Here is a 27,978-nt window from a genome sequence, read left to right as displayed (position 1 = left end):
GTGGATTGATTCTATTATGTACACAGGGTAGAATGCAGGGTTGAGTCGTTGCGGTCGTGAAAACAGTGTTTGTTCAATTGTCGATGTGCCGTAAAGTAACGGGAGGTGAAGGGAAGGGTGGTCAGTAGTCGCGGCGGACTCGTTTGAGATGGTCCGTGTCGAGCCGGAGGTGGGTGCCGGTAAACCGCCGTTTGTCGCCGACGCCGTGGTCTTCGTCGGTGGTGGTAATGGTGGGGTGGGAAAAGTCGAACTCGAACCGGTCGGACAGTTCTGGCGGTGTCGACGGCAACATTTGGTCGGTCCGGAAACTGAACATGCCGTTTAATGGCGCTGGTGGGCTCGGTGCAGTGATACCAGTGGGCGATCTGATCTGGTCGGTAGCATCACCAGATGAAACAGTTGTGGTTCCGGCAGTAGCAGAAGTTGTAGTAGGAGTTGTAGTAGTTGTGATGCCAGTGCTAATACTGAGATTGTTGGGACCGCTACGAGTGATGCTGGTGGTTATAGGGCCAGTAGAGCCATTCTGAGTAGCAGTATGAGCAGCAGTGGCAGCAGTAGTTGTAGCAGCAGTCGTAGTACCAGAAACAGCAGCAGATGGATCAGTCATTCCAACAGAGGAGATTTGAGTTCGTTGAGTACGAGCTCGTAGTTTTCTGGGACTGATGTTGGCGAAATCAGCTCCTGGTCCTCCTGTAGTGGTACTGACAGGTACAGTATTCTCTAATGCTTGATTCTGATGTTGAAGTTGATGCTGATTCGGATGCTGATTCCGATGCTGTTGATGCTGATGCTGATGCTGATTCTGATGCTGTTGAAGTTGTTGTTGATGCTGAAGTAGAGTTTGATGCTGTTGTTGATGCTGATGCTGGAGTTGATGTTGGAGATGCTCGTGCCCCTCGACGTGCGACTTGGCTGTCTGAGACGGCAAACCCAGTCCAGACTGTCCCAATTGTGACTGATCTGGCACGGGACTGGCCGACTGGAATCGTTTTCCCGTTGTATTCAAAACCGGATCCTCAGATCCGTCCGGACACAAACTGACCAGTCTATCCAGGGCCCATGACTGGGGGTTCAAAGACGGGTCCTCCTCCAGAGCAGTCAGCAAATCCTGTAAAGCATCGACGTATCCCTGACGGCGCGACAGCTCTGTCTTTGCTCCTGCCAGTTTAAAAAGTTTCGTCACAGCCGAAGCTGCTGTCTTGAACTCGGAAATCAGGTTCGTGTCCAGATCCTGGAGCTCCTGCTGCGTCGTCGCCCGTCGTGGCAGCCCGCTCGACAGTGATGCCATGTTATCCATTTTTCTATTCTTTCTCTTTCCACCGCAAAAAACGCACACTTCCGCGCTTATCTCCTTATCAATCCTGTGTCCTCGCGCAACCGAGTCTTCCTCGCGGTCTCACTATCGGTCCTAATCTTCAGATCAAATGTCGTCTCTCTCTCTCACTCTCACATCATCAAAATATATATCAGGGCAAGGGTTACAGCCGCGCACCGTGGGGGTAGGTGCTGCCTCCGGCGGCTGGGGCTCCGCCCCAGACCCTGGTTGCTCCTGCTTCGCAGGAGATGGCCGAGACCCGCCGCGGAAACGACTCGAGCGCAGCGAGAGGAGCAGCGGGGTCTGGGGCGGAGCCCCAGCCGCCGGAGGCAGCACCCCCACCACCCCCAGTGGGGACCGTGCGGCTGGCGATGAGGTGATCGGCATGTCAGAGGGGCAGTTGATGCAAGATAGAGCGTGATCCCTGCTTGAGTTTTGTGCGTGAGAGTTGGACGGAGAACCCGGACGTTTGGATCGTGGTTTGAAGAGTGCTTTTTTGCTACGCAGTTAGTGCTGATTTGTGTGTAGTCTTTTTGACTTGGTTCGCAGGGTTTGGAGCTGAGAGTCGAGCGTGGATTTTGACAGAGTTGTGTGACCGGTCGGGGAGCTCGGATCGTCGATTCCTGATCATCAAAGAAGATAGCTGCGCCGAGTGTCGGTGGACTCCCGAAACTGCTTCCAGAAGTTAGTTTTTTTGTAGTGGTTTTGTTTTGCGTGTGGTTTTTGAAAGATTGAGTTGAATTCAAGTCACCGCTGAAATGTCGACGATGCTGAAGGGTGTGAAGAAGTCGGTGATACGAGCGCCTCATCGGCTGATTGGATCCAAATCGGTCGAGGACAGAATCATCATTGAATGGACGAAAGACTTCAATGCGGCCGAGGTGGCTCTGGATTTCATTATTTCAGAGGCCAAGAAACTCATTTCTTCGTGGAAAGATCTTGTCAAGTCACAGCGAGCGATGGTCGATCTGCTCGACGAGATCTATGCCCCAATCCAGGAAGACAATGTGTATACATCGGTCCAGGAAACTCCTTTGAGCACTACAAAGGCTATTCATGACTTACAAGCCAAACTGGAACAGGCTGCTAATCAGATAGACCCGATTATTAACGAGTTGGATACCTCGTTTATCGGGAAATGCAAGGAAACCAAGAAATATATCGACGGGGTTCAAAAAGCTTTAACGAAACGAGAACATAAAAAAATCGATTTTGACCGGTACTCGAATTCGGCAGAGAAACTGGCAAAGAAACAGGAAATGACCGAGAAAGATCATAATAACCTGTCCAAGACAGAGGCCGAATTAGACGCTGCTATGGAGATTTTCCAGCAACAGGACGAAAAAGTCAAGACATATATTCCACTATTTCTCGCCTCGTTTTCGGAATTCTTAAACTATCTGACTACGACGTTATACCTTTCACAGCAACGACTGTTTTCAATACTGAAATCATGTCTTGTAGAATATGCTACTGCCCAGGGCTTGTTATCAGGAAAGAATCCTCCTGAATATACCACTATTGTAGAGGATTGGGAAACCCGGTTTATCAATATCCAGCCTCGATGTGAAGAAGGTATTAAAACCATTAAAGAAGGAAAAACCGTGACTAATCCAATGACTATGCCGTCTAAGAGAATCGATAAAGTCAAAGATTCAATAGTACATCAATCAGGCGACTTTGCTCATAGGGTATATAACCGAGCCAAGCATCCGCTGATATCCAACAACATCACTTTTTCGTCGCCTTCGCAGGGCATGTTTCGATCCGAGGCCGATATCTTGGCTATTAACGACCCGTCACATGCCAGTTCTCCTCGAAGAAGCGGCAGTTTTGCCGGTATTTATTCGTCTGTGGGGTTGAACCGCGTCGTATCAACCTCGTCATCCGGTTCAAAAGGATCTTTGACTAGTAGCGGCTCGACCTCGACGTCACCTAGCGGTCTTCGAAGTCCGATAACTGCGCTTGAACCAAGCCCTTTCTCTAGTCAATCAATCACTCGAGCCAGAGCTGTATCGTCATCTTCTGCCCAAGCATTATCAATCGATGAGCAACTCATCAAATCGGCCATCCCGCCGAAATCGGAAAACGACGAGTACGCAACTGCTAAATTCACATTCCTCGGTGACGAGCCTGGCGATGTCTCATTCAGAATTGGCGACAAGATCAGAGTGCTCGACCATGGCGACGAGACTGATGAGAACTGGTGGTTTGGCGAGACCTCGGACGGGCGTGTGGGTCTGTTCCCCTGTAACTACGTAGAGATATAGTCCTGTATGCCACATATCACATATAATCTGGATGTATTCACTGTGAATATATGAATAAGCTGGATAAAGTCCCGTGAATGTCGCATATAGGCCGTTGTAGCCACTGATTGGGGAGGGGGTCTGCCTCCGGCGGCTGGGGCTCCGCCCCAGACCCTGGTTGCTCCTGCTTCGCAGGAGTGGTTGGGACCGAGGAAACGATACTCCTGTGAATATCACAGGTATGCTATGAGGTGTATCCTGTGAATATCATATTTGAGGTGGATGTGGTCGCTGTGAATACATGACCATGAGATGGATTCCTTTTATGAGCTGCGACGTAGTCACCGAGCGATGCATTGGCTGGCATACACGAATAAGCTGGATTCACGCCTGTGAAGATTACATATATGAGCTGGGAAGTATTCAGAGTAAGTATCGTATATGAGTCAGGATTTATTCGCTGCGAATATGTGAACAAACAGATTAATCCTGTGAATACATATATGGCTATGAGATGTGGTCACTGTGAATATCTCATTTGCTATGATGTGTCCAGGGTGAAGATCATATATAATCTGGATGTACTCACTGTGAATACCACATCTATAATTGAGATCTATTCACTATGGATTTGCACGATTTAACTGGATTTACTCTGTGCGAACTCCTCATGTACAAGCCCTTTCTATCCACTGAGCTATGGGTTCGCAGTGAGTATATGAACAAACTAAGTGTATTCCACGAGAATTATATCTACTGTGGTACGCATTAGCTGTGATGTACTCATACAGAATGTCACATCTATGCTCTGAGATCTAGTGTGAGTGCATGAGCCGGAATATATCCACTGAGCGATATATTTGCTGTGAAGATATGAACAATCTGGAAAATGTGAAACCACGGGGCCCCCAACGCCCGACTCGAGCGAAGCGAGAGAAGCAGCGGGGTCTGGGGCGGAGCCCCAGCCGCCGGAGGCGCAAACCACCCCCAGAAAATCACTAGTATTCAGTATGATTATTTATATGACTAACAATGTGATTATGCTTATGATTATATAGTACAGATTTACAGTAAGAGCTTTATGAGGACCTGATGCCTGATGGGGTCATAGGTACTCTCTAGCGGACAGGTTGACGCTATTCGCGTAAACTCGTTTCTAAATTCCCTAGTATCCGGTCCCGGTACTGCTCGAGATCCTCGTCTTCACTCCACTGCTCGTCTCCGACCTCATTTGGCGGACTGTGAATATCGTCGTAGTCATCATAATCCTGATCATCGTCGTCTTCAATCTCTCCATCATAATTATCTCGTTTATTATTAATGTTCCCTTCGTCGTCGTCATTCCACGTCCCATCGTCCTCATCACCTCCATCTTCATACTCCCCATCCCATTCAGCTGTATCCTCGCCGCGACCCTGTCCCATCATTCGTCTCAGCTGGAATTTGGTCCTAGGAGCCAACCTGTCGACAGCTGTGCTATTACCTTCTTCGTCACTATCATCTTTCTCTTCCTCCTCCTCTTCTTCTTCTTCTTCATCACCTGAAACTTCATCTGGATAATCGTTCTTATAAAAGTCCTCTGCATTCGAATCCTCGTCATCGGTCCCACCAACATTAGAATCGACATCATCATCTCCCGCCAAATCTTCATAATCCGAATCCAGCAGAACACTATATAATCACCCGTTAGTACTCCGCTCACCAAAAAATCACCAAAAACTCTCGTTTAAAATACATACATAATGCCAACTTTAGACTCGTCCAGACTATCGTCTCCAGTGTATCGTTCCCGGTAGTAGATATCATAAACGTATTCGTCGCCATCATTCTGGTCTTCACCTGGTATTAAAGTGCTATCCAGAGTAGCACCACTGCTTCCCAGATCCTTCAAAGGAGAACTTGGTTTGTTTTCATCCAATCCCAGATACGACTGGACCATGTCTGTAAGTGACTGGGACACTTCTGGATCATCATGAGGAACCACTCCCTGACTATCATTGCCATTGATTTTAGATCGTTTAGGAAACCGAAACACCCGTTTGTCTGCCAACTCCTCTACTTTGGTGCTACTTTCCTGGTGAAGCACGACATCACTGGGTGCCGCTGGTTCGTTCTCGAACGTGCCGGCCAGTTTAAACACTGCATCGCAGTTAGAACATAAACCCCCTCTCAACACGCAAAACCCACCCAGAACCCACATAAAAACCACCCAAAACTTACCATACGAATCAGTTCTCGACCGTTTCTTAGCTCCTGAACGAGCCTGTTCATCAATCACTACACGAATCTTCGTTAGAAATCTGCCATCCCCGCACTCACACCCTCATCTGAGCCGTCGCAAACACTTACAGAGCGCCTGAATCGGGTCCTGACCACGCTTTCTCTTGATCCGCACCGTGTGTGGCGGCACCAGAAACTGGCCATTGCCCGCTGTACCGCTCGAATTCGCCGACTCCATTGCAAACGACCTTTCCTTCTCGCTCAGTCTTCCTCCGAGATCAGATCGGCTTTTGCTGTTTTGAAAACCGAAGTCCGCATCACCTCCTCCACATATGCAGGGCACGTCCACCCCTAACCCTACTAACAACAGGGGTACTGGGGGAAGGGGGGTATGCCTCCGGCGGCTGGGGCTCCGCCCCAGACCCTGGTTGCTCCTCTCGCTTTGCTAGAGTTGTTTCGTTGGGAACCCCCACGCGAAGCAGGAGCCACGGGGTCTGGGGCGGAGCCCCAGCCGCCGGAGGCACACGACCCCCAAACCTGGTTGCTGGTGATCGTTGTCTAATGCCATATCATATGACAGTTGTTAATTGATAAATATTATTTCCTGGAAATGATATTTAATTAAATTCTATCTTAAAGCATTCTCATTGGTTGACAGTAACTATTGAGTCATATGGGGACATTCATACTTGTTATATAAAGGAACTTTCTTATTTCTCTTTTTATCTTACTCTTTATCCAACTACAGCATCAATATATTTCTTATTATCATTTGTTGCGATCACTCAACGCTCTTAGCCTATCCCGACTCAATCTATCAACTACAATCGAGGCCGTCTTATCTGAACTGATAAAACAAAATAAAATAAAATAAAATAAAATCTTGAATCGGAGGTGAGCGGAGTAATATCTAGCATACTGCTCCTCAGCTTGACACATTGGGGGCACCCCTCCGCGAAGTGGAGGACTACGGGTCCGGGCAGAACTTGGCCGCCGGAGTCACAGTGGGGGCAACAGTCCATGCAACATTGTTCTTATCGTGCATATTCAGGGGGTGGTGATCGGCGGGCTGCCAGGGTTTATATTTGGGGAAGGGAGGAGGTGGTTTGTGTTTTGTGTCGTAGTTGCAACCCATCAGTGAGCCAATGTCGTACCGTCGCACTTCACGGACACAGGTGTCCACTCGCACCCAGACATCAACGCTGTCGTCGGTGTCTGGCACGGGGATTGTAACTCCCACTTTTAATATTCTCCCGCCTGTTCAGTATAATCGCAAAGATAATAATGTTCCGCGTTTACAACCGGTTGGCCACCACAATCACCATTCCAGATCGTCTTGGTTGGCTCATGATCTCCATAGATCGTACCATTCAACAACTCAGATGATCAAGAACCAGGCTTACCGTCCTCTGGTGAAGATTAATCCTGGTCTGGATTTGGTTCTTATTACTGGCGGCGCCAGTGGTCTGGGGTACCAAATGGCTCTATTGTTTCATCAAAAAGGGTTCGAGGTCATTGTTCTGGATATTCATGTTCCTGAAAGACACTCGCGAATTCCTAAAGTTACGTACTACCAGTGCGATGTCAGCAATATCGAGGAGATCTCGGCCATTGCAAAGACCATTCGCGACACCCATGGCACCGTCACTGTGTTAGTCAATAATGCCGGTGTCATGAAAGGAGCCAAAAAAACCGTCGACCTCGGATACACCGAGATGCGAACCACTCTGGATATCAACCTGTTAGCCAGTTTCCTAACTGTACGCACTTTTGTGCCGGATATGGTGTCTCGTCACCGCGGGTATGTCGTTACCATTGGTTCTGTCCTTGGATATGTATCACCCGCAAAACTCAGTTTATACGGAGCCAGTAAAGCCGGTCTAATTGCACTTCACGAGTCACTGACCCACGAGCTTGGTCCTCCCAATTTCCCCGAAACTGGTGTCCGTACACTTCTTGTCAGTCCTGGTCAACTGAAAACATCGCTTTTCATGGACGTCCGGTCACCCTACGTCTTCATTGCCCCTGTTCTCGAACCGTCACGAGCCGCTCGAGCCGTGGTCGAAGCTCTCGAAAAAGGATCCCGTGGCGAGCTCAAACTGCCCCTCTACGTCAATGGCACCACCTTCCTCCGCACCCTCCCACACCAGCTCGCTACCGCGACCCGTGCTCTCACCGGAATCGACTCCTCCATCTGACCTCTCTCGACGCTATAATTAATTAACTGGGGCTTATTGTGTACGGGCCAGTCTGCCTCCGGCGGCTGGGGCTCCGCCCCAGACCCTGGCTGCTCCTCTCGCTACGCTCGAGTCGTTCCGTGCGGGTCCCCGCTGTCTGGACATCCCCCATCACCGACTCGAGCGAAGCGAGAGGAGCCACGGGGTCTGGGGCAGAGCCCCAGCCGCCGGAGGCATGTTCCCCCTGGGAAAGTATTACCGTGGTTATTACATCGTATATCATAAATAAATTAGACTCTCATGGACATGAGCAGGCTGGAGCTCTCTTCGGAAGAGGCTGTGGAGCCACAGGACTCGGTGAGTCCCGGGGTCGGGATGTCGCCGTTGGAGGAACCGCCCACGTAGCTCCAGGTGAACTCCTCATCCGAGAGGCCAGCAGCCGGCGAGGGGTCCAGTGCAGTGAGGGCGGGCATGGAAACGGGTGTTTGTGCCGACGACGACACAGTTGTTTGTGGTGATAGAGCTGGTGAACCAGAGGATGAAGAGGAGAACGTGTTTCGTGTCGATAACGACCTGCCAGACTCGCTGCTGGCTGAGGAGGCGAGACTATTCTCCGGCGTTATTAGAAGATGGGTCGGTCCGACTGTGTCCATGATGATACCTCTGGACACTTCCAGGTCATTCAGCAGCTGCTCGACTCGTGCGGAATCGGCATTGGGAAAATGCACTCGAATGACATTGCCGTTTCGCTCAATGGATATCGGCAGTTCTCCGAGGTTCGCAATCCGTCGAATGTCGACAATTATGCTGCGGATTTCTTGTAAATGAAGTTCCATATCACGCTCGATTGTTAGAAGTGCATCGTCAGTGAGATCTACCCCTGATAATGGTAGAGAGAACCTGGGTGTGACATCAAAATCTACAAACGACGACTCGGTAGGTGGTGAGATAGACTCGTCAGGTGAGTGTGGTCTCTCCATACGTTCTACAACTGACGACCGTGGCGATAGATTATCTGGTATCAGGTCGTCGGTGTTGAACGGTGTTACTTCAACTGCTGGTGTCGCAGTTGGTACTCCTACAAGAACGACCGACGAGGAAATCTCCTCGCTAAAAAGCTCAACTCGCGATTGTCGACGTTGTTGATATTGTGTGGCAGATTGAGTTTGTGGGGGGTGTAGTTCGGACTCGAATGGTTTCAGAATCGAAGGTCCTGTCTCAACCAGGTCTTCGTAACCAGTGTTCATGAACTCGTCTCTGTTGGTGGAGTAGTATTTATTAATTCCACCGCCAATAATACGGTTTGTCTCCTCGACTGCTTCAAACGGTGATATCCGGTTTAAATGCGTTGTGTATGAATTGCTGCTGCTGATAGTGCCTCGTGTTTGTTGAAACCACATCTGTTTCATCATCGAACTTGGATTTTCGTATCTAACAGACCTGGCAGCACGAGCACCACTACCCATATGACTTGATGATACTCCTGATAATAACAGAGACCTCTCGCTCTGTCTGAATCTGCTGACCCACGATGACTGGCTTGTCTCATGGACATTATATTGATCCCGATGAGCTCTGTACAGTTCATACAAACCCACTTTGGGCGCGATTGAAATGTACTTGACTGCTCGTCCTACTGCAGAGTTCCAGTATGAGCGTTGCATCCAAGATGCTGGTGTGGTGCTAAATGGATGGGCATTTCGTGTATAGAAAAACGAATATGGATTACCCATCATATTAGCATATGAAGAATAAGAGCGGGCTAGACCCGTGAAGAAGAATTTAGCTGCAAATGCATTAAATTTCAGTCTCTTCATAGCAGCCATCTTTCTGATATTCATGCGATTATAATCGAATGTGAATCTTGGTGAAATACGGTCATTGCCATATCCAAAACCGCTACAATCATGACGATAATGTGATCTTCCGCCTCGAGAACCCCGGCCATATCCATGACCATGGCCAAATCCTCTTCTTCCACCTCCACCACGGCCATTACGTTTAGAACACTGGAAAAAGCCACTTCCTTGACTAGATCCACCCTCATGATATCCGTGCATGTGTCTACAGTGCTCATGGAGCCTTTTAAGAAAGTGTGCATAAACACGGGTTCTTAAACCAACCATGAACCCCAATAAACCAGCACCAGAAGCGGCTCCAGCACCAGCTCCACCAGCTGCACCGCCATTCGTCCCGTGTCTTGCTCCATCGTAAAGAAGCTGAAACAAGAATTCATGAGGTCGGTCGTTCTTCAGTGCCTGACTGTAGTTCATAAACGACCTATGAAAAAGAAAATCGTGATCGAAATAGCCTGTTGCCGGACGATGATGATGAGGAATTCTATCATGAATGACTTTGGCCAGTCGTCGCGTCGTCTCTGCTGCTCTTCGCAGAGTCGCGAAAACTGCGTTGACATCACAGCACACAGCGACCATCCTGAAGAACTGTTACTGTTCTGTTTGAAGTATTATCGTTACTCTTATTATTATCGATTCGATCAATTATCTTCTCGTCGAATACCCAACACAGTTGACAGTCAAAACTTCACTATTGTCCTGCTTAAACAAATGTAAAGCGTGAAGAATTCAAAAAGCTTCAAAACTGTTACAGAAACTTCTGCTAACTTCAAAATACGTTCGTACTCAGGACCCGCTACTGTCGAGTCAGCGTTGTCGGGTCCCAGCTAATAAACTTCGTTTTTCACAAAACACAACTTCCTCTACTGTGCTGACTGTTTTGTTCTACCTCCCTCTCCAAAACTTCACTTCTTAGTCGTCTCCTTTGTTCAAAAGAGACACCTACAGACCCTTTATCGGGTCCACCAAAAAAAGTTTCTTCACGTTGAGGAATCCAGGAAAATGAAGAAAAAAATGACGACAAAATATCTGTCTTATATGACACAAAAAAATCCGATCCAAATCTGTACCAACACTGTCAGAACTGTCGCTCTAACCAGAGTTTGTATTGACTCGACCGTGTCCAATAAATTTTTGTTGTTGCTGTACTTTCCGTTGCTGCTTCACCCGTTATCTCTCCCCCTCTCAGAATTCGCTATCCCGTACGGCCCCGAGCCGCAGGTCAGCCGTACTCCTATGAGTCCTCATGCATTCACCCACCCACTCGGCCACGGCCGGCCACTCACACCCCCAAAATGTGGGCATCCTCCCCCACTTACTCGGCGCCGGCCTGCACTCTCGGACCGCCACTCACACCCCCTGTCCGGTTCCAGTATAGTGTATCTCCGAGAAAATCTACCCCTGAGCATGGGTCTGCCCCAGACCCCGTGGCTCGCTTCGCTCTTTTTTTCTGGGGAGACTGACAACTTGATGCTGCGGAGCCGAGTCGAACTAGCTGTCTCTCTCAATCCCATTCTTCCTCATAGAACAGGAGATAAGATCCAATTGTCTCGCCACTCTAGAAATGATTATATAAATTTGTACGTTGCCAGCTGTTAGATCGCAAAGCTATTGCGAGTATCGTCTAGAAGATAGGGAGCCAGAATAAGGAAAGAAATTAGATGCAGATTAAATATATTGCTATGCGAAACGTACGGCCTGGACGCCTTTACCACTAATGATCCCGAGCCATTCAGCTGTGGCGCACCAGGAAATGTTGTTGACCTCGATAGGGTTCGTAAAGCTGTAGATGGGTGCATTCTCTTTCGCCAGGGGGTCTAAAGATGCCGAATTAGACGTGGGTGAAACCGTTGATGCCTGCTGCTGCTGCTGCTGTTGTTGTTGAGACTGTTGAACCTGTTGCTGTTGCTGCTGCTGTTGAGACGTGACGTCCCAAACAAGCACCTGGCAGTCGTCAGCTCCCGAAGCCAGAATATGACGGCGCTGGCCGTTCTTGCCAGTAGCAGGAGCCCATGAAATGGCATTAACTGGTTTCTGGTGACCTTCTAAAGTCGCTATTGGCACGCCAGGGAACCGAATGTCGAGCACAAAGATCTTATTCGAGTCCTGTGCTATAGCAGCCAGCACGTTCCTATCCTGAGGATTAGCGGAAATCCGGAGCAGCGGCACCGGATTCGCAGGTTCATAAATGATAGTCGAGTGGTCCAACGACCGCAAATCAAACACCCTTACCGACCCATCTGCACCCACCGATGCAAAAATATCCACCGAATTAGCCACGTACGCCACGTCATTGACCTCGCTATCATGAGCAATCAGCTGAGTCCGTGCAGTCGACGTGTTTATATCCCAGATCGTGCACGTAGTGTCTATCGAGCTCGTAATCACCAGCGACGTGTCTATCTTATTCCAGTCAAACGAGGTCAACGGCGGAAGAAACTCGGACTTGGATTTCTGGTCTCTGTTAGTACTTTCTAGTGCCCGGTCTGCCTCCGGCGGCTGGGGCGCTGCCCCAGACCCCGTAGTGCTCCGCTTTGCGGAGCTGCTGGGACCGTCGACGCCCGACTCGAGCGAAGCGAGAGGAGCCGGGGGGTTTGGGGCAGCGCCCCAGCCGCCGGAGGCACATGCCCTCCAGTGACTTACGTTTAAGAGCGCGCTGCGCTGGATCAGTTTGTGGGTGTCGTAGTCGTAGTCCCAGAGTCGGAGACAGTCGCCTGTGGAGATCATGCGGAGCCGCGAGGGGGTTGAGGGGGCCGGTGTTGAGGAGGCGGTGGATGTTTGGTTCGGTTCCCAGGCGATTTTGGTGGCCGGGTACGCAACGACGGCCTCGGCTGTGTGTGTCAATTGTAGGGATTCCGAGGTCGGTTTTGTGGCATGGAGGATCTGGATTTTGTTGGTGTTGCGGTCTTCGCTGAAGGTGCCGACTGCGACGATGTCGGTGCTGGCATATTCGACGCTGGTCCAATCGGCCGCGTAAAGTGGCCAGTGGGATTCGTAGTATGCGTTTCGTCGTGTGTGATGGTTGTAAGTTGAGTAGAGAGGATGGCCGGGAGTCGCAGTATTGGGGTTGGAAGGGTACTGAGAGGTCGATGCGAGGTTGCCGTAGTATCCCGAGGTACCATTAGAGAACTGGTTATCGGTCTGATGGGGTGGTGCCAATTGTTGGTAGGAATGAGAATGTGAATGAGAATGGCCTCTGACTGCTGTGTTTACGGCAGCAGATGTGGTCATGCCAGTGCCAGTAGATCCGGGTCCTGTGGCACTTCCAGGGGCTGTGTTTGTGGATGCATTGGCACCAGCACTTCCTGATCCTCCAGCTGCATAGTCTTCAAGTCGATTTGCTCGGCCAAATGCGTTGGATGATGGTGGTCCGCCATATGAAGCAAAATGCTGTCGTGGTTTTGGCGGTGAATCGAGCATTTGATCTTGGAGGGTGCCATTTTGTGCTGCCATACCTCCAGCTCCTCGGTACGGAGAGAAGTTGGAGAACGAGCTCCGTTTGCCAAGGTACGGCCGATTGCCTCCTCCCTGCATTGTTACCACGTCGAGTTGTGCAACGAGTTGAGCCACGAGTGGAGTTATGAAGTTGTCTTTGAAAGTGAAGTGGACAAGTCAATTGACTGATGGATTCGACAACTCGATTGACTGATGGATTAGATACTCAATTGATGGATTCCACAACTCGATTGACTGATGGATTAGCCGAGTCAATTGACAGATGGAGTCGATAGTTGGACAATGGAAAATGGATTTCACGAACTCAATTTACTGGTGGATTCACTAGCTCAGGTGACTTGATTCAACGGGGTTCTATAATTCAATTGTAGACAGAGCTATTTGATCAGTTCGAGAACTCCTGCTACTTCTATTACAACCTGGTCTATAGGTTTTCCAGATAAATAATGGACTAATGTCCAACTAGCTAACGTGCGAGTCGCAATATAGATACTTGTCTCTGTGGTTTATTGCTGATTCGTGCCAGTTTGCTGCTAATAATTTCTCAATTAATTGCTCGAACTCACCTATGAAACGTGTCAAGAATAAATACGACAACCAAATGACAGGATTGCAATCGCTACAATATAAAGATACTATTGATCCGGTGAATTGCTAGCAACTGGCAGAAGTTAGATCCCAAGTTGGCTCACGTGTTGACCGAGATTTTGTTCTAGACCCGTGTTTGACACTGTTCACGTCGAATATCTCGCGTGATAACCTGACAAATAGAAATAAAATTAGTTTGACTGCCAAAGTTCAACTCTATCACGTATAGCTTAGTACTAATAATGTGTGGTTCAAGCACCGCTTACAGTACAAGCATAGTACACACAGTTACATACAGACAACAGTACATATAATATATGTCTGATTAGGGGGGAGTCTGCTATACGTGGTGGAGAATAGGCGCTGGCGCGCCAAATTTGTCCCTCGATATAAGAATATCTGGCACATATCTGGGAAAGAAGAGACGGTGAGATCTAGAAGATCCTCATCTACAGATCAGGATCACTTGAAATTTCCAAATTGCAATTACCACGGTCTCTTACGTGAACCTAATTTAAATCACATTCATACTTTACAAACTCGACATTCATTCATTTCAGTCTCATTCTGAGTGTACTTCCACTAACAGCATAAATTAAAAAAATGTCACCACGGCCAAAGGTCTTTTTAGACGTCTCGATTGAAGACAAACCAGCAGGCCGTCTTGTTTTTGAACTGTTTGATGATGTCACTCCCAAAACAGCGGCCAATTTCCTGGCTCTTTGTACTGGTAGCAAAGGTGTTGGAACTCTTGGTAGACGATTGTGGTATAAAGAAAACAAATTTCACAGAATTATCAAGAATTTCATGATCCAAGCTGGTGATATCATTGAAGGAGATGGCACCGGAGGAGAGTCCATTTACGGCCCCAGTTTTAACGACGAGAATTTTAAAATCAAACATTCAGAACCGTTTCTTCTTAGCATGGCCAATGCCGGCCCCAACACCAATGGATCACAATTTTTCATCACCACTGTTCCTACTCCGCATCTTGACAACAAGCATGTTGTATTTGGCAAACTGATTGCTGGCAAGCGGACTGTTCGTGATATTGAGAACCTGTCTGTAGACCCTACAAACGACAGACCTGTGAAAAACGTTATTATTTCTAACTGTGGAGATGTTAGTGGATTGACTTTAGAACAGGTCATGGCATTGTCGGCCATTCCTCCTGAAGACGGAACTGGTGACAAGTATGAAGACTACCCCGAAGACGAAGAATCTCTAGCTTCTGACCAGAACCCCGGTCCTGCATTAGTCGTCATCAACGAAATCAAGACCATTGGCACTAAACTGTACAAAGAAAAGAGACTCGAGAAAGCATTAGAAAAGTATCGTAAAGCCCTTCGGTACGTAGCAGAGTTCATGCCATACTCTAGCGACGAGCATCCTAAAGAGTTTGCCGAGTTCTGTAAAGCACGAGTCTCACTCAACCTGAACATTGCGCTCGTCGCAGCACAGCTCCGTGACCACAAAACCGCCATCAGCGCTGCCAACGCCGTCATCGAAACAACAAACATTACCGACCAAGAAAAGGCCAAAGCCCTCTACCGGCGAGCCATCGCATACAGCCAATGCCGCAACGAAGAAAAAGCACTCGTCGACCTCCAATCCGCAGCATCTCTCGTCCCCAACGACAAAGCAGTCGCTGCCGAGCTCGCCAAAGTGCAATCCAAAATCAACAAACGAGTCGAGTCCGAGAAGGCTGTCTACTCCAAATTCTTCTCCTGACCATCCTATTTATCTCACTCCTGTTCTCCCCACGCTGCCTCCGGTGGCTGGGGCTCCGCCCCAGACCCTGGTTGTGCTCCGCTTCGCGGAGCTGCGTGGCGACCCCCCGAACCCGACTCGAGCGCAGCGAGAGGAGCCACGGGGTCTGGGGCAGAGCCCCAGCCGCCGGAGGCAGGCCCCCAGGGCCCCGCCAGGGTCCAGCGCCGCATGAGCCGCAACTGTCTGGGGTGATTCTTAGATGCATGTCGCAGGTGACAGGGAATGTAACACAGTCAGGCTGTCTTAGTTCGCCCGTGTGTATGTGTTGGTTAGAGACAAATCATTTGTAACAAACACCTGGGATTTCTGTCGTGTATCAGATTGAACTGCGTGCTTACAAACTTTTCATTTGGATTTTCCGGTGCAATTGGTCTCCAGATCCATCTATCTTGGGTCGATCGATCGCTTTTAAGAAGATACTGGCTGCGTGTTCGGAGATACCGGGCTGTAACGACGTATCTGTTCCAGACGCCTGTCTTTTGGCGTTTTTTTTTTCGTTTGTAGTTTATAGCTTGCATTGGTAATTGGCAACTGTGAAGTACTCGATACGGCTTTGCAACATCTGTTTCTGTATCCTGTCGCATTTCTCCCTATTTAACCAGCACAGATAGTTCCACTGCACTGTAACTCTGCCATTGGTATCAAGATTTTTCGGGAATTGACGTTTAATAATGTCTGAGGAGAATCACCAGGACCATCACGATCAGCCTCAGGATCATTCTGGCTCAGATGGCCAGGTTTCTGACGAGAATCACCACAATAACGAGGGCCAGGAGGGCCATCATGAAGTACAGAATGCTGGTCATGAACATGATCATCAGTCAGATCAGCATAACGGTCATACTGGTAGTGAATCTGCTGAAAACAGTCATGACCAGGATCATGATCATGTAGATAAGACGGCTACTGGTGGAGATGACGAGCATGACATTGAAGAGTACGGCTCGCCTATTGTAGAACCAGTGGATGGAATCGTCAAGATCGAGCCTCTTCAGAGCCCTAGACCGGTGGGAGAACCTGATAATGAGTTTCATTTGACTGATTCTCCAACTCATAACGAGTCTGGTGAAGCTGAAGCTGCGGCTGCTGAGGGTGAAAATGCAGATGCTGCTGCTAATGGTACTGGATTCGTGACTCCAGATGATACTGAAGCGGTATCTGACGAGGTTTCAAAAGGCAAATTAGATTCACCAGAAGCACCACCTCCTCTACCTTCTAGATCTGCGGTGCCACCACCACTTCCCCTGAACCAACTAGATCCAAGTATCGCAAATGCTCCTCCTCTTCCACCTAGAAAACGACAGCCTTTCTTTTGGCTTCGTGGCAAATCGCAGTCCAATGCGTCGTCTAATGGAGTCACTTATCCGGAAAGAACTCATCAGGTTCATAAAAGTAGTGCTTCGTCATTGTCTTCGCCGGATTACGACCTGCTACTTCATAGACTAGATGCCAATAATGAAGGATTAAAGTCACGGGATGCGAAAGAGAAAGATGCTTCTGCTACAGGAATTCTTCAGATTCAGCAACATTTCGCTCAAGTCAAGGAACAGGAGCTTCAAACTGCAGCTGCTACCGATTCAGATGGGGTTATCGGTGGACAGGAGGCTATCGACTGGAAGTTCTGGTCTTTGGTTGTTTCTGATTATGCCCATGTAGCAAGAGCTAATCCAACTGAGTTGGCAGCAGCCATTGCACACGGATTTCCTCCTCAACTACGTGGATTAATTTGGCAATTAGTAGCCTCGTCCAAATCATCTACACTAGAAGAGGTATACCAGTCGATCATTCAAGAACCCAGTCCTCATGAAAAGGCTATTAAACGAGATCTTTCCCGGACCAGTTTTATTAAGAACGCTAATTCAGACAGCCTGTTCCGAATCATCAAGGCTTATAGTTTATTTGACCCCGAGGTCGGTTATACACAAGGAATGGCGTTTATTGCAGTTCCTATTCTTATCAACATGTCTGAACCAGAAGCATTCTGTTTGCTTGTGAGATTTATGAAAGACTATGGATTCCGAACCATGTTCCTGCCGGAAATGCCTGGACTTCATCTCCGACTGTACCAATTTGACAGAATCATTGAAGATACACTGCCCACGGTTCATGTACACTTGGCTCGTCAAGGAGTCAGGTCGTCCATGTATGCATCGCAGTGGTTCCTCACTCTATTTGCATATAAATTCCCATTACAAATTGTGCTGAGAATCTTCGATATCGTTGTCACCGAGGGTATTGAAGCGATCCTCCGATTTGGTGTTGCGTTGATTAAAAAGAACGCCGCTCATATCCAGACCTTAGAATTCGACTCTGTTCTGACCTTCTTGAAAGAACGGATCTTCGATCCCTATGTCATTGACCAGCCACATCTTGGCGGTGAAGCCCAGTATCTGGTCAACGACCTCGTCAACGATGCGTATGAAGTCAAGTTGTTACCGGTAACACTTCACAAGTACGAGAACGAGTACACCGAACTGCATCGCATCGAACGTGAGCGGATCGAGGAAGTCGAGTCGTTACGGCAGGCAAACGGTAACCTGACTCTCCAGGTGAGACGTCTGGAAACCGGCATGGCTGCTCTCAACCAGGAACACATCGAAGTGGCCAACGAAATGGTACAGGGCCGTCTTGAAATCGCCCGACTCAAAGACGAAAACGAGCAACTGAGTGCCGACCTCGCCGACCTGAAACTGGCCACCGAAGACCAGTCTAAACTGGCCGACCGAGAACTGCGTGAAGAAGTAAGTATCCCAACCAAAACCTGTGGCGACCACAGACTAACCTACCTCACCAGATGGAAGCCATCAAACAGCAAAATGCCGAGCTGCTGGAGACCAAAGAACGACTCGAGAACCAGCTCACGAACCTGGAAAAAGATCTTTCGGAGACCAAAATCGAATACGCTACGGTAAGTACCCTTGTGCCTCCGGCGGCTGGGGCTCCGCCCCAGACCCTGGTTGCTCCTGCTTCGCAGGAGTTTGCTGGGACCGGAGACGTGACACTCGAGCGCAGCGAGAGGAGCTTCGGGGTCTGGGGCGCCCCAGCCGCCGGAGGCAAGATTCTGGACCGTGCGTGGTCATTTACTAACGGCATTGGCAGCTCGAGGACTCGCACAAAGCGCTCAAGGGCAAGTGGACCGATCTCAAAAAGCACATTGAGGGCCTCTGAGCGGCCCGCTAGCACTCCCAATTATTATTTTATTACTGAACAACCGTTACACCTTAATCCTCCGGCATTTGAGTCTGTTCTTGGCTGTTTTTGCCGCCTCGTAACTGGTTTATTTCTGTGAAACACTGGCTTGAACAGGGCTGGCGGGGGAATATCTCGCTTGCTGGGATCCCGACGCCCGACTCGAGCGCAGCGAGAGGAGCCGCGGGGTCTGGGGCGGAGCCCCAGCCGCCGGAGGCAGCGCCACGACCGCTGATGGCCCTGTAAAACAGAAAAATGTGGAAAACAGGAGGAAAACAGGGGGTGCGAAGAGGCCCTGTAGAGCGCCGCACCCGCCGCAGAATCGAGAGCCGCACGTTTGGTGCCAGAAAATTTCAGCTTCACGGGTATTGGTGCATGATGAACCTCAGGTCTGTAGACAGGACAGAACAGAATGAGCGGGATGTGGAGGTCAGTTAGAGCGTCTGCCGAGGGCGTTTTTGGCGTACAGTCGCGACAGTTCTCGAGCAGCTCGGTAGCGGGGCGAATTTACGCCCATGTGGTGCGCCGGCGCGTCAAACAGGTCAAGCCTGTGGAGATTGGAGATCCTAATATCAATGCCCTTCATAAGAGAGCCAAGGAGATCCCTCAGTATCCTTATGGCGAGGCCACGCTGTATAAACAGTCGAATCGAGGCCTGTATGGCGGTCGAATGATCCAATTCGGAAACAAAGTGTCAGATTTCGGCAACAGAAACATGCGCACTTTCAAGCCCAATGTCCATTGGAACAAGCTGTGGAGTGAAGCTCTTAATAAACAAATCAACATCCGAGTGGTGGCATCAGTTTTAAGGACGATAACTAAAGAGGGAGGTATTGATAATTATCTCATTAAAGACAAGCCTGCTCGGATCAAGGAGCTCGGTCCTTTGGGCTGGAAACTGCGGTACCAAGTGTTAAAGAAATTAGAGAAGAAAGAAGCACAAGACAAGACTCGACCAAAACCTGTGCGTGTTATTGAAAATAGTACTAGCGAAGTCAGTGCTGTTGATAGCGAAAGTGCCAGTGAAGCAGCTGCTGCGTCTGCCAAATCGGTTCCTATCTACGCTGAATACACGTCGCAGACCAACGAAGGCTCGACCTATCTCATTACTGTAGGACGAATCAACCTACTCAAGAGACTGTTCGGACAATTGAGAGCCCAGGGCTCGCAAGACGCCCAGTCCTATAAGCATTTCATCTCCTTGTACAAAGACCTGCCCATGCACGACACCCTACAAAAGCTCGAGGCCACCGGCTATGACCTGACCCTCGTCTCGTACCAGCCATAAGCATCAGCATTGCTACTTTCTCCGTAACTGTATATAATATATGAATTCACGTATTTCTGGGTGGGGGGACTGCCTCCGGCCGCTGGGGCTACGCCACAGACCCTGGTTGCTCCTCTCGCTGCGCTCGAGTCGGGCGTGGGGTGGCCAGTGTGTTATTGAGGTCGATGGTAGAAGTGGAATCTCCATCGGCCTGGAGTGGACCGGCTGGTTTCTGGAATTGAAATGTGATACCAGTATGTGGTAGCTGTATCAGGACTATAAAAGGAGGACATACATCAGAATCAGACACTGCCAATGAACCTTCAGAAAAACAATTTACTTATTAACGAGTGCCCACTCTTGCAATAGAAACAAATGAAATAGGTAACAAATCCCCAATTTCTAGAACTATACGATATGTTGAACTAAATTAGGAAGTAAAGTATTTCAGACAGCCTGGTTGAAGATCAAAGACAATGCACAGGTAAGTAAAGTGTAGTTCTGTCGAGTTTGTCATAACTGAATCTCAGTAGTTTACTAACTGCTAAAAGTGCCAGATTTAGGGATAATTCGTTCAATTCAACAGCAATTAAAAGATGGTATGGTATTAATGAAAATGATAATAAGCATGTAACAGTGTCGCTGGTTTATATCTATAGAAGGCAATAATAACAATCAAATCAAACAATATACTTTTCCGATAATTAACTCTAAAATGCAAGCAACCACCCCAGTAGCTTCACAAAACGAAATAAATTAGCACTTTCTATAAAAGCCATTGAGAGCAGATAAGGATTCAGGGGTCATCCAAACGGCTGATGGATCTGAAGCCAGATCTCACTCTATCACGATAAATCGAGCTCAAAAATCTTATAAAAAGCACCAGACACCTCCAAACCACACCCACAAACACGCCCGACCCCATCCGCAACCGACTCGAGCGCAGCGAGAGGAGCAACCAGGGTCTGGGGCGGAGCCCCAGCCGCCGGAGGCAGACCCCTCACCCCTGGATCTCAGGGCTCATACATGGTGCATATGCATGCAACCTAAATTTCAGGAGTGAGAGCAGTCATGGACGAGAGAGAGTTGCCTAATTAGGAAATAAAAGTTTGACCATGGACTCACATGCTGAGAAATACGCGGCTGGCAGTTTGGGTTGCAAGCAGTATCGACAAACCTTTGATCGCAGAAATATACGTTCTCACGATATCGACATCCGACAACATCAAACACAATATTTATACATTAAAGATGGCCGCTCAAAAGTCAGGTATGTTAGACAGCGGGGAGTTTTATCGAGTGGGATGATGAGATATTATTTGGTTAATTTGATTTGTTTCGTTGGAGTTTGTTATCGACCGAATTTGTTCGACTATTAATGGGAAAGAATGAGGAGCACGACCGACAGCTATGAGACAGAGATATTTCGGTACAGAGTGTGAATATAGTTTACTTCGACTGTGTAGAAACGTGAACTAGAGCGAAACGACGACTGAAATACAGTATTTTGAAGAGAAATACAGGTTCGACAAATATTATAGTAGCATGAACACCGACAAATAGACACATCAAGTGTGCGACAGAACCCGAGTAGCGAATATTTAAGTTCGATATATCAAGTTCAAGGTATAATCCAATTTTCGAATGTCGACTTAAAGAACGATATGTTAGAAAGCAAAGATCAGAAGTCTAATACCGACTCTCATTTCCCACAAACCAATTACATTACTACCGAACACTAATATCTCATTAAATCCCACCACTGATACACTATATATATTTGTTGAAGAAAGACGACTAACATGACATAGGAATTGCCGTTGGTCAAAACAAGGGCCACAAGGTTACCGCCAAGGAGGTTGCTCCTAAGGTTTCCTACAGAAAGGGTGCTCAATCCAAGAGAGCCACCTTCGTCAGAAGTCTCGTCCGTGAGGTCACTGGTCTCGCTCCCTATGAGAGACGTGTTGTTGAGTTGATCAGAAACTCTCAAGAGAAGCGTGCTAGAAAGCTCGCCAAGAAGAAGTTGGGAACTTTCGGCCGTGCCAAGGCTAAGTGTGAGGACATGACCAATGTCATCGCCGAGGCCAGACGTGTCGCTGGTCACTAAGCACTGTCATACAAAAAATTGTACTAATTTAAAAATAAAAGCAACCTTTGTGATGTCATCTCGGATTGTGTTAAGAGTCCACCTGCCTCCGGCGGCTGGGGCTCTGCCCCAAACCTCGTAGCTCCTGCTTCGCAGGAGATAACAGACGACCGGAGACGAAAAACGACTCGAGCGAAGCGAGAGGAGCCACGGGGTCTGGGGCAGAGCCCCAGCCGCCGGAGGCAGACCCTCCCCTCCGCCGCATAGCTAATGATTTCTTCTTTTTGAAAAATTTCAGGTGTACCCCTACCCAGAGCGTCGGGTGGTAGATCCGGTGCCGATGGACTGCCGGAGCAGGGTCAGCGCTTATACAGAGTTTTTCAAAGGTTCTCCACATTCGGGACTCGTTTGACCAGATCAGGTGTTTACAGACAGTCGTTTGCAACAACAGCTACAGAAATTGCTTGGTGCCTCGTTGACAGCCATGAGTGGTGACAGTGCACAGACAGACCAGGACCAGCCTGTCCAGTCCTCCGGTGAGTGGTGACTAGGGGGAGGGTCGTGCCTCCGGCGGCTGGGGCTTCGCCCCAGACCCTGTGGCTCCTGCTTCGCAGGAGTTGACAGTGTCCGTGGTGTTAGAGGAGAGAGTTGTGGGTCGGGTTTGGAGGTTTCTGGCATATTTTGATTGAACGGTAGGGAGAATGATGGGGGACTAACGATTGTAGGACTTGTGAATGTTGTTATCAAGTCTCCTTTGCACGCCGAGAAGGACGAGGGTTTCAAAGTAAAGGTATGTGGGAATATAATGAACTGATAGGACGAATATTTGTTGGATATTGTGTGGATTGAGGGGGTTGAGGGATTGAGTCGTAGATGGAGATGAGATTGGATCTAACAGACGACAGATTTCCAAGAATGACACTTTCAATGATGTCAAGCAGTTTCTTTTAGAGCTGGGCATCTCTCAGCAGCCATTGACTTGTTTTGGTTTGGTTCTGGATAATCAGAGAGTTGATCTGTTTACTCCTATTGCCGAGATTGTTCCTGATGTAGAGGACGAGGCCGAAATCAAGCTCACTATCGCTCCTGAGGCTTACACCGAGTCCGAGGCCAGATTCCAGGTCGTTCAAGTTAGAGACTATCTTGGATTCAACTCCGGTTCTGTTGGCAATTCCAACAATTTCACCTCTGTTCAAGCTGGTATATCAACTTTCAGTTCTCTCGAATCATCCCTTGTGTCTGCTGCCAACGATGTGAAGAAGGCTGCTGCTGAGGGCGAGGTCGAGTTTGCCAAGTATGAAAAGGAGAGAATCAAGAAGGAGGCTGAGGAGGAGAAGGAAAAGGAAAAGAAAATGAAGGAGGACGAGAAGAAGGCTCAAAAAGAAGAGAAGGACGAAGCCAAGGACGAGGAAAAAACCGAGTCTGAAGAGACCAAGAAGGAAGACTCGCCTGCTGAACAACCTAAAACTCCTACTGTCAATGACTTTATTAACTTAAAGGTTGGTCAATTGCACCAACAGCACATTGAGAATCATCCTCTTATCGATGTTGAAAAGAACCTTGGTAGCTGGATTCCTGCACTTACTGAGCTTGTTCCTTCGATTCGTAAGGATCCTAGCCCTGCTGTTCGTTCTCTTCAATTGTCTCAATGGAACCCTCCTCCTCCACAACTCAAAATTAAGGGTGACTTGCTTTATCTTCACCTTGTCACTCTGGAGGGAAAGACTTTTCACATCACCGCCACTATTTATGGATTCCATGTTTCCAACTCTTCCACCGACAGATTCGATCCTAGTCCTAAGAAGATCAATGGAAAGTTTTACAAGAATACCTCCTTGTTGGAGCTATTAAAGTCATTGTCTCCTGCAATTGCCACTCATTTGAAGAGCGTTGCTGAGTCCACTAAAGATATTTCTCTGTTATCCATTGCTAGACCCACTAATTCTTTCTTGGCCAACCCATGGCAAGTGCGTCCTACTGACTTGTCCACCTGGAACACTGCCGACCTCGGTCGTACTCAAGAACTTTTGAACTCCAACACTTTGGACAACGCCGATGCTTCAACTGCTACTGCCCGTGACTGGAATGAGGATTTCCAATCTACCAGAGAGCTTCCTAAGGTCGACGAGGAAGGTAACAGTAACATGCAAGAGAGAGTTCTTAGAGAACGTTTGTTGAACAAGCTCTCATTTGATTTTGCTGAAGCTGCTGTTAAGGGTGCCATTTCCATTGTTAACGGCGATCTTGTAGCCCTTAATCCTAATGAGAAGACTGAAGCACAGATCTTTTTGAACAATGGTATCTTTTACTCATTTGGTGCTGATGGTGTCGGTACTTTTGGTGAACAAGGTGGAAATGATGGTGCTAGAGCCGCTGCTGGTAAAGATATTGCTGGTGTCAACTATATCACCCAATTGGACATTGACGGACTTTCTCCTCTTTGCACTACTCTTATTGACTACTGTGGTCGTCGTATTGTCGCCCAAGCTCCTGTTCCCGGTATCTTCCGTGAGACCACTGATGACAAGAATCAAATTGTCTATGGTAGTATCGACAATGGCGAGAAGATTGTTAATGATGAGTCTTTTGTCCCACTAATGGAGAAAATCGCTGATGCCTGTCACATTTCTTCCCACAAGGTTTTCGACAATGAGGGCAATGCTACTGAGCTTGTTACCTCGTCTGAACTCAAGGGTTTGCTAGGTACTGATGGCCGTAAATATGTTCTGGATCTTTTCAGAGTCACTCCTCCTGATCTTACCTTTATTGAAAACCACTTTAATCCTGAGAAGGAAGACTCGTATCCTCACAGTTTGTCTGTTCTGCGTATTGAAGCTGTTGACGAGTGGTGGAAATCTGGCCTTCGTGCCAAATTTGTCGAACTTGAGGCCAGTAGAAAAAAGAAAAATGAAACTGCTGATGGCGACTCTAGCGAAAAGGAGCTCAGTGAAGAAGAATTAAAAGCTCAACGTGAAGAGGACGAAAAAATTGTTTCCGAGTACTCTAAGAATGTCAGATTTAACCCAGACGTTTTGCAGGATATTTCCAAGATCCCTGCTCAACATGTTGAAGAGTTCAAGAAAGACCAGGACCAAGTTAGAGCCATCTCTAAGCATCTTACTGAAGTTATTATTCCCAAGCTCATTTCTGATATTTCTGGAGGTGTTATTTCTACTCCTGTTGTCGGCTCTCAAATCACTAGTACTCTTCACAAGAGAGGTATCAACATGAGATATTTGGGTCTGCTCCACTCGCTAGCTGAAAAGGAAGGAAAGCCTCTTGAAACTTTCAGAAAGCTTCTTGAACAGGAAGCAATCTCCAGATCTATTAAGCACTCTGTCAACAGCTTGATCTCTTCACTCCCTGCTCCTCTTGTTCCTGCTGCTATTGTCCACTATTTCAACTGCTTACTGGGATTCAAGGTTAACTCGTCACCAGCTATCGATCTCGATGATTCTCTTATCGCTCTTTATCCATCAGCTGGTATTGAGGCGTTGAAGACTCTTGATGTTGCTGCTGTCAGAAGCCAAATTGTTGAGCAGGTTCGCAAGAGATTCCAAATTTCCCTTCCTGAAACATGGATTGACAATTTGTACTTACGTTCTGTCTTCAGGGAAGCATCTATTAAGCTTGGCTTGCAATGGGCCTCAAAGAATTACGACTTTGACAATAAGAACGTTGCTGTCAATGGTTCCGCCTCTTCCAGAAACTTACTCTCAAATGCCGACCTTGTTAATATTGTCCCCGTTCTCAAGCACTCCACTTTCAAGAGTTTGATTGCTGAAGAGGCATTGGAGAGTGGTCGTCAAAGTGTTTACAGGGACGAGACCGATATCGGCAAGGAACTGCTTGGCGAATCTCTTTCTATCCATGAGCAAGTTTACGGTGTTATTCACCCTGATGTCGCTCGTGCTTATAGTCAAGTAGCCCTTGTCTATCACGAACTTGGAGAGGACGATATCGCTGTTGAACTCAGTCGCAAGGCTATCATTATTGCGGAACGAACTTTGGGTGCTGATTCTGCTGAAACCCTCTTCATGTGTCTCAACTTGGCGCTTTTTGAACATACAAACAAGAACACCATCGGGGCTTTACACATTGCTCGCCATGCATTGAAATACTGGAATGCTGTCACCGTTCCTGAACACCCAGACAATATCACTACTATGAACAACGTTGCTACTATGCTCCTCAATATGAAGGCTTTTGATAGTAGTCTCAAGTGGTACCAAGCCTGCATTGATTTGAGTACTAAGATCTATGGTGAGGAAAGCTCTATTGTAGCCCAATTTTACTTCCACATATCCCAACCTCAAGTGTACCTCAAAAAGTTCAAGACTGCTGTCAACTCTATGAGAAAGAGCCATGAGATCTTTAACAAGATCTACGGCCCTGACAATGCAAACACTAAGGACTCGAAGCAATGGCTTGATCAGTTGGTCCAGGCTGCTGTGAATGAGGCCAAGATTCAAAAGATGCTACCTCAGTTTCAACCCCACAGAGAACTGAACGTAATCCGCGAGGAAACTAAACCAGTTTCTACTGACAATACTACTACCAAGACCTCATCTAAAAAGAAGGGTACATTAGGTAACAAGAGCATCGATGAGCTCTTGACCTACATCAACGGCTCGTCATCGAAGGGCAAGAAAAATTCTAAGAAGGCGAAGTCCACTAACTAAGTTTCATGCCTTCAGAGCATCTTAGTAGAACAATCATCCTGTATATAGCTCATTAACCATGGTATTTACTTTCTGATATATATGTAAATAGTAAAAACTTATGCAATTCTATAAATATGGACCCCATCCGTGGTACATTTTGGAAAGGTTCACAGGAGAGGTGGCTTGCTGAATAAGGTATTCAACCTGTCCTGACACACTCAAAGGAATGGATTCTGTAGCCCTCTTTCCTCTAATTTTATTTCTAATAGATGTCAACGCTTGTTCTGGAGTTCTTGCTGCTGTTAAACCATTGATGATTCGAGGTTGAGCCTTGCTTTGTTAGTACACTCAATCCCATAATGTTGCATAATCCAACTTACATTTTTCTTTCTCTTATGCCAGTCAACAATAGGGTCATGCAGAAATGTCTCCATAATTGTCATAAGCATACTTTCATTGTTCCTTAACAAGTTCAATGTAACTTCTGATGATCGTCTGAAAGCTCCTTCGTATCCACCTACACCGCACGCACTGACCATTTGATGAGTCAATCGGAAAGGAACGCATTCCGGTTGATCTAATTCGAGACCCTGAATATGTTAGTATCATATAACATAGTATAAACATGGATCCACTACTCACCTTGTCAAATAAACAGTCGAAATCAACGTGAAGTACAGCTCCACTGTTACCCAACATCAATATATTCTCACCATGTCTATCTCCCAAACCTAAGATATATCCGACCATGGACATAACGGCGGCTGATCTCGAGTAGTTTGCCCTACTAGCCAACCATTCACTTGGCTCAGGGAAAGTATCAATAAACCAATCTCCAAATACCGGAATATACGTTTTAAGAAGCTTGCGGAAATTGGCAATCCGAAGTTGTTCCGACTCCACAGATAACATGTTTTTGGCCTCCATGTACTACTCAATGTTAGAAATATGAACACCATCAATATTCTGGGAGAAACTTACCTGAATCTCGATACCCTTTGTAGAGAAGTTATTAGCGATAATGCTTCTCATCGGAACGGCATTGTCGACCCATTCAATGAGTCCACAGTCTTCGTTTAGAGGAGTCACCCGGTACCTAGAGATCCTTAAATGTCTCAATGATGCTGCACTGTCCTTCAAC

At 47.7% G+C, this 27,978-nt stretch overlaps 10 protein-coding genes across 10 annotated transcripts; 6 read left to right on the top strand and 4 right to left on the bottom strand.

Annotated features, from left to right (window-relative positions):
* Positions 1–121: 121 nt before the first annotated feature.
* On the bottom strand, positions 122–1,297 carry AWJ20_5286 (uncharacterized protein; the record flags this gene model as incomplete). Its single annotated transcript, XM_018882419.1, has 1 exon — positions 122–1,297. One exon carries the CDS (start codon positions 1,295–1,297, stop codon positions 122–124), a length of 1,176 nt encoding a protein of 391 aa, XP_018736798.1.
* Positions 1,298–2,073: 776 nt separating this feature from the next.
* Positions 2,074–3,585, top strand: RVS167 (amphiphysin; the record flags this gene model as incomplete). The annotated part of the gene is made up of 1 exon (XM_018882418.1): positions 2,074–3,585. One exon carries the CDS (start codon positions 2,074–2,076, stop codon positions 3,583–3,585), a length of 1,512 nt encoding a protein of 503 aa, XP_018736797.1.
* A 1,115-nt stretch (positions 3,586–4,700) lies between these two features.
* Positions 4,701–5,764, bottom strand: IWR1 (Iwr1p; the record flags this gene model as incomplete). Its single annotated transcript, XM_018882417.1, has 2 exons — positions 4,701–5,235; positions 5,304–5,764. The coding sequence occupies 2 exons, from the start codon at positions 5,762–5,764 to the stop codon at positions 4,701–4,703; spliced, it is 996 nt and encodes a 331-aa protein (XP_018736796.1).
* A 1,165-nt stretch (positions 5,765–6,929) lies between these two features.
* On the top strand, positions 6,930–7,982 carry AWJ20_5283 (short-chain dehydrogenase/reductase; the record flags this gene model as incomplete). The annotated part of the gene is made up of 1 exon (XM_018882416.1): positions 6,930–7,982. The coding sequence occupies one exon, from the start codon at positions 6,930–6,932 to the stop codon at positions 7,980–7,982; it is 1,053 nt and encodes a 350-aa protein (XP_018736795.1).
* A 269-nt stretch (positions 7,983–8,251) lies between these two features.
* On the bottom strand, positions 8,252–10,234 carry AWJ20_5282 (uncharacterized protein; the record flags this gene model as incomplete). The annotated part of the gene is made up of 1 exon (XM_018882415.1): positions 8,252–10,234. The coding sequence occupies one exon, from the start codon at positions 10,232–10,234 to the stop codon at positions 8,252–8,254; it is 1,983 nt and encodes a 660-aa protein (XP_018736794.1).
* A 1,263-nt stretch (positions 10,235–11,497) lies between these two features.
* AWJ20_5281 (uncharacterized protein) lies at positions 11,498–13,351 on the bottom strand (the record flags this gene model as incomplete). Its single annotated transcript, XM_018882414.1, has 1 exon — positions 11,498–13,351. One exon carries the CDS (start codon positions 13,349–13,351, stop codon positions 11,498–11,500), a length of 1,854 nt encoding a protein of 617 aa, XP_018736793.1.
* A 1,113-nt stretch (positions 13,352–14,464) lies between these two features.
* Positions 14,465–15,592, top strand: CPR6 (peptidylprolyl isomerase CPR6; the record flags this gene model as incomplete). Its single annotated transcript, XM_018882413.1, has 1 exon — positions 14,465–15,592. The coding sequence occupies one exon, from the start codon at positions 14,465–14,467 to the stop codon at positions 15,590–15,592; it is 1,128 nt and encodes a 375-aa protein (XP_018736792.1).
* A 710-nt stretch (positions 15,593–16,302) lies between these two features.
* GYP5 (Gyp5p) lies at positions 16,303–18,543 on the top strand (the record flags this gene model as incomplete). The annotated part of the gene is made up of 1 exon (XM_018882411.1): positions 16,303–18,543. The coding sequence occupies one exon, from the start codon at positions 16,303–16,305 to the stop codon at positions 18,541–18,543; it is 2,241 nt and encodes a 746-aa protein (XP_018736791.1).
* A 698-nt stretch (positions 18,544–19,241) lies between these two features.
* Positions 19,242–20,108, top strand: MRPL24 (mitochondrial 54S ribosomal protein YmL24/YmL14; the record flags this gene model as incomplete). Its single annotated transcript, XM_018882410.1, has 1 exon — positions 19,242–20,108. One exon carries the CDS (start codon positions 19,242–19,244, stop codon positions 20,106–20,108), a length of 867 nt encoding a protein of 288 aa, XP_018736790.1.
* Positions 20,109–21,338: 1,230 nt separating this feature from the next.
* CLU1 (Clu1p) lies at positions 21,339–26,855 on the top strand (the record flags this gene model as incomplete). The annotated part of the gene is made up of 2 exons (XM_018882409.1): positions 21,339–21,357; positions 23,053–26,855. The coding sequence occupies 2 exons, from the start codon at positions 21,339–21,341 to the stop codon at positions 26,853–26,855; spliced, it is 3,822 nt and encodes a 1,273-aa protein (XP_018736789.1).
* Between the last annotated feature and the right edge of the window lie 1,123 nt (positions 26,856–27,978).

This window comes from Sugiyamaella lignohabitans, chromosome D (assembly GCF_001640025.1).
Source record: "Sugiyamaella lignohabitans strain CBS 10342 chromosome D, complete sequence".
In the NCBI taxonomy this organism is placed as follows: domain Eukaryota; kingdom Fungi; phylum Ascomycota; class Dipodascomycetes; order Dipodascales; family Trichomonascaceae; genus Sugiyamaella; species Sugiyamaella lignohabitans.
This window is presented reverse-complemented; position numbering and strand designations above follow the sequence as displayed.